The sequence below is a fragment of the Myxocyprinus asiaticus genome, chromosome 25 (genome assembly GCF_019703515.2).
Source record: "Myxocyprinus asiaticus isolate MX2 ecotype Aquarium Trade chromosome 25, UBuf_Myxa_2, whole genome shotgun sequence".
Lineage (NCBI taxonomy): Eukaryota > Metazoa > Chordata > Actinopteri > Cypriniformes > Catostomidae > Myxocyprinus > Myxocyprinus asiaticus.
The window spans coordinates 23,983,426-24,002,981 of NC_059368.1; the positions used below are offsets into that span (position 1 = coordinate 23,983,426).

The following is a 19,556-nucleotide window of genomic DNA, read 5'->3' on the forward strand; positions in this document are numbered from 1 at the left end:
CCAACGTGACTCTACCCTCCCTAGCAGCCGGGCCAATTTGGTTGCTTAGGAAGCCTGGCTGGAGTCACTCAGCACGCCCTGGATTCAAACTTGCAACTCCAGGTGTGGTAGTCAGTGTCTTTACTCGATGAGCTACCCAGACCCCCTTAAACTAGATTTTTAAAAGATTTCTCATTTTTATAATCTTACACAATGTTATTTGTCAATGGCCAATACATGTCATGAAGAGATTATTCTGATAGTAACAACATTTATGCCAGAGATTGTTGTGATATACTGTAAATGTGGTGCTTTTGTCATTAACACTAAGAACTTCAAAATGTCATTGGAAAATGGGAAACCATAAAAGAAAAAAACAAAACAGACAATCGAAACAGTGGAGTATTTCAGCATGCATCTCAGAAACAACATTTTGATGCAAACTTTCAACATTCAAATAGTTTTCCATTACCTTTGTTTATCCTATACCTTATGGTCAGGGTTGGGGAGTAACAGAATACATGTAACGGGATTACATATTTAAAATACAAAATATAAGTAACTGTATTCCACTACAGTTACAATTTAAATCATTGGTAATTAGAATACAGTTACATTCAAAAAGTATTTAGATTACTGAAGAAATTACTTTGCATTTTATTGTAATTTGTTTTATTTAATATTTAGTCCTTTCAGATGGAAAACATTTATACATATAAATGATGTGATCCAAAGTGCATTTAAACAGCGGTGAAACACTTTCTTATGATGTGTTACATTCATACGAGCAGACAGAGAAGTAAGTTTGAAGGAAGTTTAGAGCAGAAGAAATATAAATAAACCTTGTGTAAATTGTCAGCTTTACGCTAAGCTAAAATGCTATTTCTTGCCATTTTACATGCACATGTTACCAGGCACGATCATATTTTTTTATCAAGACAATTCACACTGGATCATAATTTCTTTTTTTCTAGTAAGACCTTTGATATTAGGGCAAAAATCGTATTCTTGATAATAATTTTTGTATTTTTTTTCCCTGTAAAAATATCTAAAAATCTTTAAAACAAGATCAATTTGATTGATCTTGTTTTAGAAACAACACTGCATAAGATATTTAGGTTTTTCAGAGAATGTATTTTTAACGTGTATTTTGTCTTACTGTACTGGCAGAGTTTTTATAGTCAAAACGAGTGAAAAAATCTACCAGTGCTGAAGAAGTAATCCAAAGTATTTAGAATATGTTACTGACCTTGAGTAATCTAATGGAATACGTTACAAATTACATTTTACAGCATTTATTCTGTAATCTGTAGTGGAATACATTTCAAAAGTAACCCTCCCATCCCTGATTATGGTTGGTTCAATACTAAAGAAAGACATCTTTGTTACCATCTTTCAGACAACATCCCAACAACGTAAGCTTTCATTAAAGCTACACTATGTAACTTTTGGCCCTCTAGCGGTTAAAAAAATAAAACTGCATGCGTCTTGTGGAAGAACATTGTTTTGGTAATGACGTAAATTGTGCTTTGGCTCTGCTCCTCTGAATGTGGTTCGAGGCACCAGTCTACACATGGATACAGGACATCTTATCAGAGTGAGTGGACAAATGATAAAAGAAAGAAAGGAAAAGACTGATATCTGAAAACCTGTCATCTGAGCAGGTAAGTGCCATATCTTATGCTGTTGTTTTGACTTATTGGAAACATTGATGTTTTGAAATAAATGATGTTACAAAAGTAAGGCAACGTTTGTAAACATTAGACATAATGATTGATAGTCTGATAAGGTCACACGTTGTAAAGTTTTTATAACTTCAGGATATTCTGGCCAAACAGACCACGGTAGTAACTAATATATGTGGTCAACATCATTTCAAGACTCACATGTCCTTGGCAAGCCTAGGACTAAAGGATTTATTTATATAAATTACAGACGTGTGTGTGTGATTACACAATTACACATAAACCATGTCAATAAAATATCTTACCTGTAGAGTAAGAAAAAAGCCATCTCTGGGTCACTTTTAAATCCTTTCTGTTGTCGCCACCTCTGAAAAGCCAAACCGATGTTGATTTGGGTTTTATTATGGACTTTCCCTTTTTGCTTGTAGACTCTGCTCTGTTCAGGGTTTCTTTGTTTTTACAATCAGTGATTCTCCGGAGGTTTGCCGTTTTGAATGATACATGGTAAATTTTTCTTGTTCGTTGTGACAACAAACTTTCAGCTTCACGCTACTCCCACACCAAACATGCGCTACAGTAGCCGGAGCTTAGTTTCTCTGTGTAGGGATATGATGTGAACGTCTATGGGCGAATGACGTATGTATGCAATTTCCCGCGAAATCCGTCCCTACAGCTCTAAAATATAAATCAAGTGAATTTGGGTAAAGTAAATACATGGTTTGGAAGTTGAATTTTTGTTGCACTCTCTCATTAATAACACTGTTATTTTTTTTAACAAAAAAACAAAGTTACATAGTGTAGCTTTAATTAGCAGTAACAACAAGATAATGTGTCTATGGTGGGGGTTATCAGACTTGGAGTTCAAGTGCGCGCTCTTGGGAAGGGTCGCTCCCAAACGTGCTCGTTCCCGCCGAGACACGTGATGACGTCTCACACCTCTCGCTTCTCAAAAGATATTCCACTTTGCTGTTCTGGCGGACAGTAAAGATGGCGACAGAGCTGACAGTGTTTACGAATACCCGGAGAAGATGACGACGATAAGATTAGTAACTTTCGAGCCGCGGCGTTGACAGTGCTCCTTTTAAAGTCTTCCCGAAAACGCTTGCTAACTTGTTGACTTTGGTGGCAGTTGATCGGATCTAACGGGCACAACCGGCTGTGGCTCTAACATGGAGGATATCAACTCAAACATAAACGCGGACTTGGAGGTGCGGAAGCTCCAAGACTTAGTGAAGAAACTCGAGCAGCAGAATGCGCAGCTCCGGAGCCGATCAAGCCTGCTGTCTTCCTCTTCCTCGGGCGGAATGTCGGGGAACACCAGACCCGTGAGCGCCGGGTACGATTCCCCGGGAGCGGCAACGGCGGGACTCGCCGGGTTCACTGGGGTGGGGTTCGGCGGATCGAGGTGTTTCGGTGGGCTTTTGGAGAACTCGCGGCTGAGCCCCAGACGGTCATATCACGGCAGCAGTTACGGAGGGGGATATGACAGTGACAGCGCTTCTTGTGCCACCTCCAACACGAGTGTCACGTCTTATTACAACGATTCGCTGGATTATATCGCGGACGGGGAAACTTCGGTGCTGGACGAGGTGGAGATCCTCGATCTGGAGGACATGGATTGCCTGTACGAAGAAGAAGACAGCTGGTGAGTACTGGCAGGCGGCTGTTAGAGAGGTGCAAGCTTCGAAACTCACACACCCTTCATGCGTTTCACTGTTGGACAGGCGAGAGCAGCTGTGTGCAGACGCCACAGAAAATGACGAGTCTTTGGAGGAATGTGCTTGATGTATCGTTACAGATTATTACATTTACTGCATTGGATAAGCCCCACTGTAGCTTTGGCAAAGGGCTGGTGTTAGTTTCCGTTTGTTCAATCTGTTGACTGCAGTACGACTGTCACTGATGATGATCATCCGGTTGGCATCTCTGTTTAACGTGATTAGTGTCTGACGTCTATCTGTCAATGGCTGTCTCGAAACCAGGTGAGCTGCCTACCTTGACAGCTTTATGTGGGCATTACTGGCTCGTTCTGGAAACACAGTTCATGTGTTGCTACAAGCAACAGTTTGCTGACTGGAATGATTCAGTTGGCAACACCCCATGGGCAGTCTGGGTTTCTGAAGGGTGGATCATTTTCATCATCCCTTCAGTTCATTTCAGTATCAAGTTGGGTTTAATTTTTTATTTTTTTTCCCAAGACTCTGATTTATAGTTGGGTGATTCTCATGAAACTTGTCAAGTCCCATTTTACTCCAATGTCCATATAATTAAATAAGAAGTGATATTTTGCATATAGAAAATGAAGCCTATTTTTAGGGCTGTTAGATTTTTATTTTTATTTTGTGACATTATTTTAATGACAGTTGTGCACATTTTACCCCACACATTTTATTACCGCATCACAAAAGAAAGGTCATTATTATATTCTCATTACACGTATTTCATTATTTAGATTTTAACTAAAAGAATTCTTGTACAACAGCATCTTTTTTTCTGTCATACTGTGAAATGACAGTTACGGTAATGAGAATCAGCATTGAAAACAGTGGGAATAGTAAAGTATAACGTCCGGACACAATACGTTAATGAGAATTGTGGGTAAAATCTGCTGCTTAAAGGGATAGTTCACCCATAAAAGAAAATTCTCTCATCATTTACTCACCTTCATGCCATCCCAGATGTGTATGACTGTCTTTCTTTAGCAGAACACAAATGAAGATTTTTGGAAGAATATCTCAGCTCTGTAGGTCCATTTAATGCAAGTGAATAGTGGCCAAAATTTGTTTTTGGATCGGTTTCTTTTTCAAAATTGTGCTTGAGTGTGCTTTTCCTGCATGCCTTAACCTACTGAAACGTTAGATTACATCCGTGGGTATCATCACAAGAGGGAAGACTAACTTTTCACAGATTACATATCAATGATCCTGAGCAACTGAAGCTGTGGCTGCTCGCTGACTCAATACACCCATTGAGTCACTCAAAATATTGAGTGTGTGCAGTGAACATTTTTCCCCTGCTGATTTCAGACCAGCCGAGGGATCCGATGATATCCACATACCAAAGGCAGTTTGAACTCCACCCTCGTGACAGCTGTTTGGAAGCAAAAAAATTTAGTAAAAAAAAGTTTTAAATATTGATCTATTTCTTACACCCAGTGTTTCGCTTCTGAAGATATTAATTAATCCACTGGAATCGTATGGATGACTTTTATGCTGGCTGTATGTGCTTTATGGAGCTTCAAGATTTTGGCACCCATTCACTTGCATTGTGAGAACCTACAGAGCTGAAATATTCTTCCAAAAATCTTCATTTGTGTTCAGCAGAAGAAAGTAATAAACATCTGGGATGGCATGAGGGTAAGTGACAAGAGAATTTTCATTTTTAGGTGAACTATCCCTTTGTGTCCTGAAAATAATTTCAAAATGCATAGTCTTTTTGGTCCTAAATATAGGCTTTTCTTTTCTTTATGCAAAATGTGATTAAATAGGGTTTTTTTCATAGTAGTAGTCATCATAGTAGGTACTGCTTTTGTTCACATTCATATTTTTTAAATAAATGGATTTACTGTATAATGCGCTAATACAGTAAAAAAAAAAATTAAAAAAATGACTGCTACGGTAATGAGATTATGAGAATCATCATTAAAAGCATTGAGAATAGTAACCTAATAGTAAAATGCAGGACACATTACGGTAATGAGAATTAGAGGGAAAATGTGCTTGAAAGTGTCCTGAAAATGTCACAATGCAAAAAATCTTAATGGTTCTGAATGTGTAACTGTTTTGATAACATTAGGCATTTCATTAATATCATGTGGACAGTGGTGAATGATCAGACTCCGGTCGCTGCCATCTCACTTGACGCCGAAAAGGCATTTGATATGGTAGAATGGGACTATCTTTTTAAGATTTTGGAAATGTATGGGTTCGGGAGTACATTTATTGGTTGGATTAAGTTACTTTATAGACATCTGGTAGCGGCGGTACAAACAAATGGATTAATTTCAGATTATTTTACTCTGGATAGGGGCACCCGGCAGGGTTGCCCTCTTTCCTCGTTATTGTTCTGTCTTGCCCTGGAACCATTAGCAGCCACGATAGTGGGGGAGGATGATTTTCCAGGGGTGCTGGCGGGAGGTGTGGGCATAAACATTTGCTTTTCGCAGATGATATTTTATTATTCATCTCTGACCCCACTAGATCTATGCCTTGCCTCCACAGAATTATTAATTCCTTTTCTAAATTCTCAGGATACAGAGTCAATTGGTCTAAATCTGAAGCTTTGGCTTTGACAGCGTACTGCCCAGTAGCGGCTTTTCAGCCAGGCGCCTTCCAGTGGCCCAACAGGGCATTCATTATTTGGGGATTTTATTCCCAGCAAATTTGTGTGATTTAGTCAGTTAATTTTGACCCTTTATTAAAAAGGTTTTCGAGCGATGTGGGCAGGTGGGCTTCATTACATTTATCTATGAATGTGAAAGTTAATGTTATTAAAATGAATTGTATTCCAAAATTCAACTACCTGCTACAATCTCTCCCTGTAGATGTCCCCCTCTTTTATTTCAAGCAATTTGATATAATAGCGAAGTCCTTCATTTGGAATGGTAAGCGTCCCAGATTACATTTCAGTAAATTACATAGGCCGATTGATAAAGGTGGGCTAGGCCTACCCAAGATTTTTGTTTTATTATTATGCATTCAGTCCCAGACATTTGGCTCATTGGTCACTTCCACCTGAGAGAGCCCCTCCCTGGTTTTGTATTGAACAGGAAGTTCTTGTCCCTATTTTGCCATTATAAAGCCTTTCTATCAGACTAACCGGAGAAGTTAAGTCACACCCCGTTATCTCGCATTTGCACTCGGTATGGACAAAAGTGTCCAGAGTGTTTAATTCGGACATTTATTTAAATGTTGCCTCGAGCATATGACTGAACCCAAAATTATATATTAATAAGTCCCCTTTTTGCTGGTCAGAGTGGATCGGGAGGGGGGTTACTACACTCGGTGACCTGTATGAGAGTGGAGTGATGAGATCTTTTGAAAATATGATTCAACATTTTAGGATTCCCAGATCTCAATTCTTTAGGTATTTACAGCTGCGCCACCTGCTTTGTACTATTTTTGGGAGCAGCATACACCCCCCTAAAGCGGCAGACACTCTGAGAGTGGTGATTACTGCTTTTGGAAAAGGTCATGAGGCATCAGTCAGTGTATTACTCCCTGTTAATTCAGAGTCTGGGGGCCAGAGCTTAAATTTCTCTTAAGAGATTATGGGAGAAAGATTTAAACTTGGTATTGGAGGAGGCTAGGATTTAAAAAAAACAAACATCAAGTCTGTAACTAGAGATGCAAGGGTGCGCCTTATGCAATTCAAGATTTTACATTGATTCTATTGGACCACCTCTAGATTGTATAGGCTTGGTCTTAAAGACACACCCACCTGCTGACGATGCCAATCAGAAGATGGGGACACAGCTCATGTTTGTTGGTGGTGTGTTAAGATCCAAGAAATTTGTCTGAGGGTTCAGAGTTTTATGTGTGACGTGTTGGGTACTCAAATTTCATTTTGCCCCAGACTCTATATTTTAGGCGATGGGGCGGTCATTGATGTAGGGGATAAATGCATGAAGAATTGGGTCCTGGCCGGTGTTATGATAGGGGATGGAAGTCGGCTGGAGCGCCCTCGTTTCGTGATTGGTACGCGGAGATGGGCAGGGTAGCGACATTTGAAGAGTTGTCATATAAAAGGCTAGGCAACATAGATTTGTTCATTAAGAAATGGGGCAGCTATTTAGCCTTTTTAGAATGCTCTCGGGGAGGGACAGTGGAGAGAGACTTGTTGTTTTAAATGTGTGTGTTGCAACCTTTTTGTTTTTGAATGTATACTTTTTATGTTTTTTTTATGTTTCTAAATATTTTATGCTGTTTTATTGTCTGTTTGTGTGTCATTATCAATTGGCATTTGATCATTGGGGTGCCTGTTTGTGTCAGATGGGGTGTGGGGTGGGTTCATGTTCGGGGGGAAGGGTTGTAAAGTTATATAATTTGATTCCAAATATGTTTTTTTTTAATTTGTTATATGGAATCAATTAATTGTTAATAACAAAAATGGTTCTTAATGTAGTCAATATATACCATTTATTTATTGATGTATTTTGTGTTAGTTTGGGGTTAAATATGACCAGGACCCTTTGTCGTTACAGGTTTCGTGAGAATCACCCAAATCTGAATAACAGCCATGGTGTCATACTTCAACATTGATATTTAAATCACATACAAATTAGGCATTTGCATCTATATCTTATTTAGGCCTCAGACAGACTCAACAGATCGGCTCCACTAGATGTACATACTTTTCTGCATCGTATATTGCTGCAGAAATGTTTTAAATCATGCAAAATATTCAGATAAATGCTCAAACGATTGATCGTTTGCTCTGGGAAACAAATGATTAAAAAACAGATGACACTAAATGACAAAAATCCTAATATTCAGTATGACTGAAAACAGCACATCCCAATGAATGTGTATCCTGCTTGTCACCTTCTTGTGTGCTTTAGTTCTTTTGAAAATAATGGATCAGTATTGGTTAAATGTTGGAAAGTAGGTTGTGCTCTATATACTGTATGTAGATCTTTAATCATTTATCTGCGATGTGGCTTCTGTTCTTTACTGTATGCCTTGTGAACATTATCCTGTTGCCCTCTGTTTTGGCTGCCTCCATGCAGTCCCAGTCAGCAGCTTCTTATCAGTTTTTGAGCTTGTGTGGATCTAAGTCAGTGTGTAATCCGTTGTTTGTGTTTACTTGAATCAGTGTCTGTAAGATTCTGTGGTTTAGTTCAATTTATCCAGACTTTCCTCTCAGAATGCTGTAATCTTGACACTTGATCGTGTTTAGTCAGATATTTTGTTGTGGAAGCAGAATGCTGGGGAATCCCTGCAACAGCTGGACTGCAGCAGATGAATGAGCTCACTTTAGAGAAAAAAAAAACACCTGTTAAAGCACTAAAAATAATATCATTAGATTTACGCAAGAGTTGGTAGGACTAGAACATGTACCTACTTTTTTTTTTTTTTTTGATTTGGAATGCCCAATTCCCAATGTGCTTTTAAGTCCTCTTGGTCGTGTAGTGATTCGCCTCAATCCAGGTGGCGTAGGACGAATCCCAGCTGCCTCCACGTCTGAGAATGTCAACCCGTGCATCTTATCACGTGGCTTGTTGGGCGCGTTGCCACGGAGACATAGCGCAAGTGGAGGCTTCACGCCATCCACCACGGCATCTGCGCTCAACTCACCACACGCCCCACCGAGAACGAACCACATTATAGTGACCACGAGGAGGTTACCCCATGTGACTCTACCCTCCCTAGCAACCGGGCCAATTTGGTTGCTTAGGAGACCTGGCTGGAGTCACTCAGCATGCCCTGGGATTCAAACTAGCGAACTCCAGGGGTGGTAGCCAGCGTCTTTACCACTGAGCTACCCAGGCCCCGAACATGTACCTACTTAATGTATCAAACCAAACAGATCAGAATTAATTACAGCAAAGTGGGTATGTAATTAATTTAATTATCTTAGTCATAGTGATGGAAGGATAAGAGCATGTTGTGTTCCCTTGTTTTGTATTGGATTTAGATGGATCTTAGAATGGATTTTAAATGGTGTTTAAAGTCACACATTTGATTCATATGGGTCTCAGGCTAATCAATCCCTTTTCAAGGCATGCTGTTAGCGAATATGTTGACAAGTTAAGAAGATAATGTGTTTTTAATTGTGTTGAATCAATGAACATGTGACATAAGCAGTCAGTGCACATCAAAACAGCTCTCAAAATCAGATCTTTGCTTTGTTTCTTTCTTGTTTCTTTCGCCTTTCAGGAGAATGGCTTGCCTCCTCTCCTTTTCTCTCTCTGTGAAAAGGATTATCCTAACTGCCAGTTTTGCTAAATGAATCTGGTTGGTTCTGTGCCATACCTGTAAACTCCCTTTTTACTAAACAAAATGGTTTGAGTCAGTCCGACTTTCACTACAGCCAATGACATCAATAGACTTCGTTTCCATCTAATACGTGACAGTTACTTTCTTCTGTCACACACAACAGCTTCCTATCATGTTTACACACTCTACTGATTGAATAAGTTTAGGTAAGGGGTTTGGGGTAAGGGCATAATATTAATAAACATGTCCTTAATGCCTCGTGCGTGGAACTCGCACTTACTTCTGCATTAGGCATCCGGGAATTTACACATGATGAAGTTGTACGAGTTTATGCGAACAACATCGTGTGAGACCATACGAAATAGCCAGCTCGTAAATTATGTATGAATTTTCATGAGATCTGGTTGTCAATTCTTGCTATGAGGTGATCCACAAAAACAGCTGTCTTTGTCTGAGCTAGACTGTAAACAAGTTTCATGCGGTGTTGCTGTTCTGTCTATTATTTTGTCTCCTTGATCAGCTGACCTGAACAGTGCCGCACCAGAGCATTCATGCAGCCCTTTAATTCAGTTTTCAGTGACTAAGCAAAGCTGCTTTGGCTCTCACAATATTAAAGAGCTGCATACAGAGTGCAGTTTACACCTTACACTGAAGATCAGAGAAACTTTTATCGGGCCAGTTGGCAGATGGCCACTTTTTATTTGAAGGGGTGCATTTCTGAATAGGCCAACACTAATCGAGGCATCTTAAAACTTCACCACTCAGTTTCTTCATTAAATGTTTGTGTGCAAGATTTGTAATGAGAGCATGTTTATTCCATGCAACTGACATCTGGCTTGTGTTTCTGTAGGTTGTACGAGGCAAAGTTGAACAGTCCTCTGCAAAAAGCCTTGAGTCCCATAATGTGGTGCAGACAAGCTCTGGATAACCCCAGCCCTGATATGGAGTCTGCCAAACGATCTCTCATACACAGACTCGACCTTACCATGTCAGGTATCAAACACACATTTTATTTCTCTGTCTTACAAAACTTAAACATTTGGTTTCCTGCAGTTTTGAATATTGCTGTTTTGTGAATTCTTCCAAAGTCTTTTTTAGCAAGTCAGTTCCTTGTTAGCCATCTTTGGAATGCTCCCGGGCAGCTCAGGCTTCGGACAAATCATGCTTCAGCTACACTAATAATTTTCCGGTTGCAAGCGCATTGATTTTTCTACCTGTACAGCTCTCATCCACAGTGGAATGGAGTGTTCCTTCACCAAAAATGCTTTTGAATTTGAGACTTTCACACACTTTGGAAAATTATGAGGTTAGGAAACAGAAAACTGAGTTTCCAACCAAAGACATATCAGTGTGGAGATGGCATCAGTAATGTTTTCCACCATTTGGAATCATTTTCCAGGAAATGTATGTGATGTTTATTTAGTTAGTTACATTATAGTTTTTCAAACATAATAAATAATTCTTTTTTTTTCTTCTTTTTTTTGGGAAAGTAAAAATATGTAAAAAATTTAAATATATATTTTCTGACACCTTTTTATATATGTTGCTAAAAATATTTTTAATATATTTAAATCTGAATGGAGTGGACGAGCAAGAAATATGTAATGTTGAACCTATTCAAGCTAATATCTTCCACTTTTATACTACAAGTGTCATGACTTTCTATCTGTGTTGATTTTATTCAAACCCGTCACTTCCTCTTTTTCAATCTCAGTTCTTCCTTTCCTCCATCTATTTTCTCTCTTTTGCCCTCTACCCATCCACTGTGCTCCATTTTATCTCTGATTCTCTCTCTTCCTTGCTGTGATCAGTCTGTCACCGTGTGTGCATAGGTTTTTAACATGTGGCATTGCAGTACAATGGGCTAAATCCTTGTTTTTGAGAGCCTCTACATTTGTGTGCCAATTCGTCAATCTCTCCTCTAATTATAGGTAGAGAAGAGTTATGACAGGTTTCACTTGTCTTATTTGTAGTCAGGATGGCTATTGCTGTTTTTAGTCAGGTATGCCCAAGTGACATGACTTAAATTGAGAAGACATGTCTTGGACTGGACTGTCCACTCTCCACCGTACTGACATGTGACCGCCTAACCAAGACTTTCACAACGCACACTGTTACATCACACACTTTATACATTAACATATTGTACACAAATGTCTTAAACTCTGGAATATGTCTTTTGTAAGGTCAGTAAAATGTAGAAAAGGTCTACAGACACACATCAAGTGATCTAAAAGGTTCTTTTGAGTGACTGTTACTTTTATCATCAAAGATAATTCTTGGCATTTTTCTGCACTTGACTTTGCTTTCTAAACTGGCATCACCTTGAGTGACATTACAGATAACTCCCAGATCATAGATCAGAGTTTTCCATTAAAAGATCCAATTTGCAGTGTCAACCTTTGATTACCATTTGGAATGGGTCCAGACAGATGGGTGTATGATGTCATTGTTGTAAATGAAATTGTAATGGCATCATAGTGCAGACAGCAGAATGTCATCCTTTGAATGCTTTCCATGTCACATTTCCAAGATAAGGTGGAAGGAAAAAAGAGAGTTATTATTTTTTATGACTTGCTTAGTTAATTTATGTACAAACAACCTGCAGAAGACAGTTGATTGAGATACTAATAATAGAATTTCATTGTGTTTTGATAAAGCAACAAAAGATCTCTCAATAAAAGAAATCTCATTCACTTACTTTCCTGTGTAAAGCTCAAACAGACCCATTGCTAGCGGGTATACACTCCATGCTGACTGTGAAGGGTGTGTAGTGTGGTTTCCAGGTTACCTGAGTCATCACTGGTACCCTGGAGCCTTTGCCAAGACAGTGAAGAGAGCCAGTGCAGGTGTGTGGGATGCATGTGAAATCTCCATCCTATTGGACACACCTTTCAGCTCCTTTTATCTCTCTCTCATTGCTTGTTTCTTTCTTTTTCTTTCTTTTCTTTGTTTATTTTTGCCCTTTACACTTTAAACTGCTTACTGCTGCAGAGTGCATAAGAGTGTGTGTGTGTGAGTGTGAGAGAGGGAGAGAAAAAGAACAAGAAAGAAAGACAAAAGAACATGTTTGCACAGATCAATGAATTCCACATCTAACTGAAGAGTCTGTTGAATATTTGGCCTGCACTTTTATTAGCTTTTTTAATTCATTGTCAAAGCAGGTTTATTGTCTTTTATTTCCTTTGTGGTTGGAGAGGAAACGAAATACAGTGACTTCTGGAGCCATGGTGCAGTTACAGACCATGTGACGCAATACATGCTAGTAAGCACAATGTCTGGTAGATGCATTAGCAATGAATACAGTCACTTAATTATACAGTACTTGTAGTGTATGAGTATTTAGAAAATATATCGAAGTGCTTCTTCGCTCAGAGTCAAAAAATGTTCTAAACAGTTGAGCAACGGCATGCTGTTTGCGAACATTCAGACACCCGCCATGCTGGGGGAGGCGTTTAGATAATATTTCAGCTTTGTTGGTCCTCACAATGCAAGTTAATGGTGACCAGAAGTCACAAGGTCCAAAAGGGACATAAAGGCTGCATAAAACTGATCCATAACTCCAGTGGTTAAATCCATGACTTCAGAAGTGATAGGTGTGGGTGAGAAACGGAGAAATATTTAATATTATATTTATACTGCATATCTACACTTTCACTTCCACATTTTGGTGTGGAAGTGATTTTCACATTCAGCCACATACTAGTCGGGGCTGGTCAAAGGTAGAGATTCATAGGAAAAAAAAAAGGATATTGCTTCTGAAGACATTGATTTAACCACTGGAGTCATGTGGATTACTTTTATGCTGCCTTTATGTCCTCTTTGAAACTTCTCAAAATTCGCTTGCATTGTAAGGATGTACAAAGCTGAGAAATTCTTTTAAAAATCTTTTTTTGTGTTCTGTAGAAGAAAGAAAGTCATACACATCTGGGATGGCATGAGTGTGAGTAAATGATGAGAGAATTTTTAAATAAAATGCAATTGATAATGTGTAATTTGTCTTGTTTACATTCTGCATTCATGAGGCTAATGCGCTGACAACCTGTATGCGGCCATGTATGCACCGGTTACACTCTTAATGTAATTTATAATGAGACTGATACTACATCAAAGATGAGTGTAAAAAAAAGTGTTAATGGGCAGAATACAGTCAAAACAATAATGAATCTTACTTTGGGCAGATGTATGAATGGTTTTCAACTGCAAACGCTGCATGAGTGAAGCAGAATAGCAAACAACAGAGTGAATAGGCACTTAAGAGTATTTGAGTAGATTTGATACCTTTCGTAGACTAATTAAAAATATCGCATAACATGGTCTTGGAAAATGGCTCTACAGAAACAATCGTACAGATGCAGTTAAGTTTGTACCGGCTCGCTAATAACTGAAGAACGTAAATGGAATTAGTTGTCAGCCTCAAAATAGGTGGAGCTCCATGTCACACCTTAAAGTTTTAAGTTTACCTTAAAGTTTGCACTGGCAAGCTATTACAAACCACCGAAACATGCTCAAAAACACCTTTGTTTTCAGGTGTGAGCTTCATTAACATAATCGGCAGCCAGGGAAAGGGAGACGAAGAGCGCTTTAGCGTCTACCAGCGGGAGGTCATCAGTCACTTGACCGTCGGGACTCCCTGCTTAGTTAATGGCTTGAAAAGTGAAAAGCACATCAGGCTTGCTTGAAAAAAAAATAGTTCTTTCGCCGAGGCGGGCTCTTGTGTTTCTTCAAGTCACCAATGAGCTTCTTCTTTTACTGAAGAACTGACAAGACGTAAAGCTATGGACAAAGGTGTTCTACGGCTAGGCTCAATGGGATAAATACACAATCAAACACTTTCACAAGGTAAATTAACTCCATAAATCACATCCTAAATAACTCTATTTCAATTGTTTATGCTCACACTGTACTCCTGTTCAAGTTTCTTGAAAAATGGGAGAAAATTTGTGATTATAAATTATATAATTATATATTATATGCTTATAAATTGATAAAAATAAAAAAAAATTCCAATTAAAAATTAACATTTCCCCCAACATTTGTGTATGTATTTTTGTGACACACTGAGTTACTGCCTATGTAGAGCATTCTAAAACGGTCCCTTTTGAGATTCAGTGTTAGTTAAGATGCTGCCTTGGAAGGCAGCAAACAACATTGCATCTCACTAGGTTTTATAACAGAGCCACGGAGTTGGCTTTGAGCTGGATGCTTTTGTTCTAACTTTATAACTATGTTGTAATTTGCACTGAAAAACATTTAGACAGCAGATCTATTGCAGTGGGTTTGCAGTGTCTGTTTTGCTAGCTATGGTAACCCATCCCAGGGCTTCACACTTCCCTCAGAAATGCAAACAATCCCATAAGGTTGAAGTCATTACCATGGTTACATAACTCATTGGACTTGAGGAAAAAGGGAGAGACTGAGGTTCAATAGAAAGAGGTTTTCTTAGAGTTTAAACTTGATCACATGTTCCACTCACAAAATAAGCCTCTGTTTTCTGCCTTTGATTCTTCTCATTTTCTGCTTATTGTTTAAACATCATTGCCGATATTAATTGTGTTAATCCAAATCCAAATATTTATTGGACAAGTTTTCAGATTCAAATCCGTAAGATCAGGGCTTGCAAAACTTTTGCATTCCCCTTAGCCAAGAACATTCACTCTTTTTCTGTAACCTCAACTTGACCCTGCAATCAAAGTCACTATCTCAACCTGGTTAGACATTTGGGATTACACTCTGTTTCTGTTTCGATATCTTTTTTCCTCTTTTTACTTTTCGTCTACAGCTCAGTCTTATCCAGTTTACTTTCAACATCACTCTTCATGTATCCTTGCATTCACAGTCATTCTTCATATTCTCTTATGTCTGTTTTTTTTTTTTTTTTTATCACTGTGTCATCTATGGCTCCTTGTGTAAATTGTTCTCAGCTTTTGGTGTTATTCATATGGTTCATCTGTGTTTGTCCTTAAACAGCCCATATTACTCTGACCTTTTGTTACTATGGGGCTTTCTCTCTGCCCAAAATGGGTCATGTTTGACAGACAGAGGTCAGTAGACGTTTAAGCCCAGGTTCCTTATCCTGTAATGAGCTCTACTGTCTTATTAGCCTACATTTTCCATGCCAAGAAGAAAAGTGCAGTTGGTTAAGGATCTTCTTAGTACTTTTCATTGTCAGCATTTTCTAAGGTCTGGCGAAGTTGTGACCAATTTGTTGTCCTACGTTTCTCTATTTCTGTATTTCTGTCTGAGAGGTACACACAAAACCAGAATTGCAAACTGCATGCAAAGTAGTGCCAATGGAAAGAGAGCTTGAGTGAGTCAAACCATCTGATGGACCGGAACAGAATGGCCATTGGTTTGCTCCAGCTGCATATGTGGAGTTAATGACATCATTAAAGATGGAAAAGACTATGGGTATTTCTGTTCTGGCTCGGATGCTGCTTGCATAGTTAAAATTGGAAAACAGACCGCATGCTCTGATATAATTGACTAATATTGGACAGTATAGCCATAAATAGGTAGGTTTTATGGAACAGTGCTAGGGTACTTGTATTGAATTTATAGCAGGATGCCCAGGGATTGGTAGTTTTTATATAGGAAAGTATGTCTGGGTACAGGTGAAGTGAGATGAAATTTTATTAATGTCATCATAATAGAGCGCAACTGTCTGGTTCCGGAAGTGAAAATCCCATTCATTTTGTCCATATGAGAATTGACTTGACTTAGAATTGACAGGCTTTTCTGTGTAAAGACGTGTTAAGTCAGCAGTTTTAGGCCAGAATAAATTACAATATGGACCAGACTTAGCCGATAGTCGAAGGTCTGACTTGTGAGACTACGTTGTTTCAGGCTAGGTTTTAAGGACTAGTCTAGTTTCAAGACACAAAACACTTCAAGAGTGCAAAACACTCACACCATGACACACTTTGTGTGTCAGTTTTGTATGTGGCCATGTTTTTATGTATTAACAATCCTTCACCCCTAATACCTAGTCTGTTTGTAGTTAGTGTTTTATCCAATGTGTTGACATATGATGATACTAAATGTCCTTGATGCTTATGTCCTAACAGTCTGGTGTTAGTGGCTTATGGCTGTTTCAGCATCACTGATCAGGGCTCTTTGTGTCATTCCTGATTTATTTTAGTCCCTGCTGAATAAGGGCAGACCTCCCTCCTGGCTTCCCTTTTAACACAAACACACACAAGAACATACACAAATACACAAACAGAACTGTCAATCAGCTGATGGTCAGAAGTCATCTCCTGCAGTGGTTTGCATACTGATGAGCTGAAGGGAAGCCGCTGCGGACATGTAACATTGCTTCTTTACATTCCAACTTTCAGTTTAGAAATGGGATGTGATTCAACAAGAGATGTCTGCTACAAGTGAGGACTAACTAAAACAATAGTTTATTAAGGACTTTCTTTCTAGGTTAGAGAATTCATCTTCATGAGCATTCATTATCTAAAGTCTAGTCATTGTCTAAAGGGACAGATGCTTTCAAGATCAAAAAACAACAAAAAAGTCCAATAAAAGTTGGCCATATGATGTTCGTGCCAAATTCCAAGTCTTCTGAAGACATATGATAGCTTTAAATGAGGAACAAACCGAAATTTAAGTCATCCCCTCCACTGTAGCTCTCATATCTCATTTGCTCTCCCATATAATGACACAAGCCACATAACGATTGGTAAAAATACACTAAAACCAACGGCGTCAAACCTGGCACATTATGTCTTGATGTGCCGTCTATGTTATGTGATCTCAGTCAGTGAACCAGCAATCATGTGATAGTGTATCCACAGGGAGAAGACTTGAAGTGGGTTCTATTTTATGCTCTCTGCTCCTGAGACTGTACAGTCTCTTTCTTGGCCGATATTAAACTAATGGAGTAAAGATTCTCTAGCTGCTGGTGTTCCCAGAAGCCTGAGGAGTGTACCATCATCACTACTGCAGCTTGAACAAGAGCCTGACCTTATGAATCATAGACAACTGCATCTACAGACTCAATGGGTACATTGAGTCTCTATGTGTGAGAGAAATGACTTGCTGTTGATGCCATTTCGTTCCACTTAATGACTAAGTAAGGCTCTTGTGTGTGTGTATATGCATCTGAGAGTGAAGCATTGTCCTCTTAGACTGTGAATAGACTGTGTTGTCTGCAATGAACTGCACTCTGGCAGGGCACTCTGTATTGGCAATGCCATGTAAATAGACCCACAGAGATGCATAAGCAAACCTTATTGTGTACGTCTGCACACACAGGCATTTGTTCCTCTTTAATGAATGGTGTCTGTTTAAAGTAACAAGACAAGAAAAAGAAAAAGACAATATGCTTGCACACCACATTCAATGGAAAGCTCTTTAGTGCTCTTACTATGTTTTTGTTTCTCTTGTAGCAAATAAGCGGAGGAGTCTGTATAACAGTTCCTACAGTCCTCAAGTTGGTTACGGAAGCCCATACAGCACAAACGCAGCAAACAGTCCCTACAGCAGTGGCTTCAACTCCCCTTCATCCACTCCATCTAGAGTGCCTATCGTCAAGCAACTAGTTCTCCCTGGCAGCGCAAGTAAAGTGCTCTTCTACTCCTACCTCAGTGTCCATTTTTGGAATGGGATACTAGCTTACTACTTACTACTGAATACTGGGCCGTAGACACTGTATACTACTTACTATTACTAAAAAAAATAAAAGTGAAACAGTCTGCATCATTCCACGATTAACTTTTCAAAAAATATATATATTTTTTTTTATTCTATTTTTTGTTGTTGTTGTTTTTTTTTTTTTTTTTTTGCTTTTTGTTATCCCCTTTTCTCCCCAATTTGGAATGCCCAATTCCCACTACTTACTAGGTCCTCGTGGTGGCGTGGTTACTCTCCTCAATCCTGGTGGCGGAGGACAAGTCTCCGCTTCTGAGACAGTCAATCCGCGCATCTTATCACGTGGCTCGCTGTGCATGACACCGCGGAGACTCGCAGCATGTGGAGGCTCATGCTACTCTCCACGATCCACACACAACTTACCACGCGCCCCACTGAGAGCGAGAACCACTAATCGCGACCACGAGGAGGTTACCCCATGTGACTCTGCCTTCCCTAGCAACCGGGCCAATTTGGTTGCTTAGGAGACCTGGCTGGAGTCACTCAGCATGCCCTGGATTCGAACTTGTGACTTCAGGGTTATAATTCTATTTTGTTTAGAAATGTCTTCATACTTGGCAGTGTGATTAAAGGAATGTTCCGGGTTCAATACAAGTTAAGCTCAATCGACAGCATTTGTGGCATAATGTTGATTACCAGAAAAATGTATTTCGTCTCGTTCCTCCTTTTCTTTACAAAAAGCAAAAATGTGGGTTACAGTGAGGCATTTACAATGGACGTGAATGGGGACCAATTTTTGTAGGATTTAAATGCAGAAATGTGAAGCTTATACTTTTCTAAAAGCATTAACATTCATTCTGCTGTTAAAACTCATGTTTTATTTGAGCTGGTAAGTTGTTTAAATTGTGATTTATTTATTTTGTATTTATTTTTATTTTTTTCAGTCAGTTTAGGGTTTGTTGACATTACATCATCATGGCAACAAAGTTGTAAAACTGGCTATAACTTTACACAGAAAAGGTTAGTAAGTAATTTTATCACACTAAAACCATGTTTACATGCATATTGTTTATGTATTGTGGCTATAGTATTTTAATGAATTTGGACCCCATTCACTTCCATTGTAAGTGCCTCACTGTAACCTCGATTTTTGCTTTTTTTAAAGAAAAGGAGTAACAAGACAAAATACATTTTTGTGGTGATCAATATTATGCCATAAATGCTGTCGACTGAGCTTAACTTGTACTGAACCTGGAATATTCCTTTAAATAACAAGTGAAGAAAGATATGTTAAAAATTTCAGCTGATATTATGTCTGGTTTGTCAATCGCTCTAGAAATGAAAGTTAAATTTGAAT

At 38.9% G+C, this 19,556-nt stretch overlaps 1 protein-coding gene across 8 annotated transcripts in view; it reads left to right on the forward strand.

Annotated features, from left to right (window-relative positions):
* Positions 1-2,626: 2,626 nt before the first annotated feature.
* LOC127416516 (SLAIN motif-containing protein 2-like) overlaps positions 2,627-19,556 on the forward strand; it is a 29,223-nt gene continuing 12,293 nt past the window's right edge. For 5 of the 8 annotated variants that reach the window (XM_051655936.1, XM_051655938.1, XM_051655940.1 and 2 more), the window contains exons 1-3: positions 2,629-3,309; positions 10,452-10,594; positions 17,998-18,168. In XM_051655936.1, coding sequence (XP_051511896.1) covers positions 2,834-3,309; positions 10,452-10,594; positions 17,998-18,168 — 790 coding nt within the window. In that variant the 5' untranslated portion in view covers positions 2,629-2,833. Of the gene's footprint in view, positions 3,310-10,451; positions 10,595-17,997; positions 18,169-19,556 lie in introns of all 8 variants that reach the window. The other 3 variants (XM_051655942.1, XM_051655943.1, XM_051655941.1) reach the window with 2 other exon arrangements.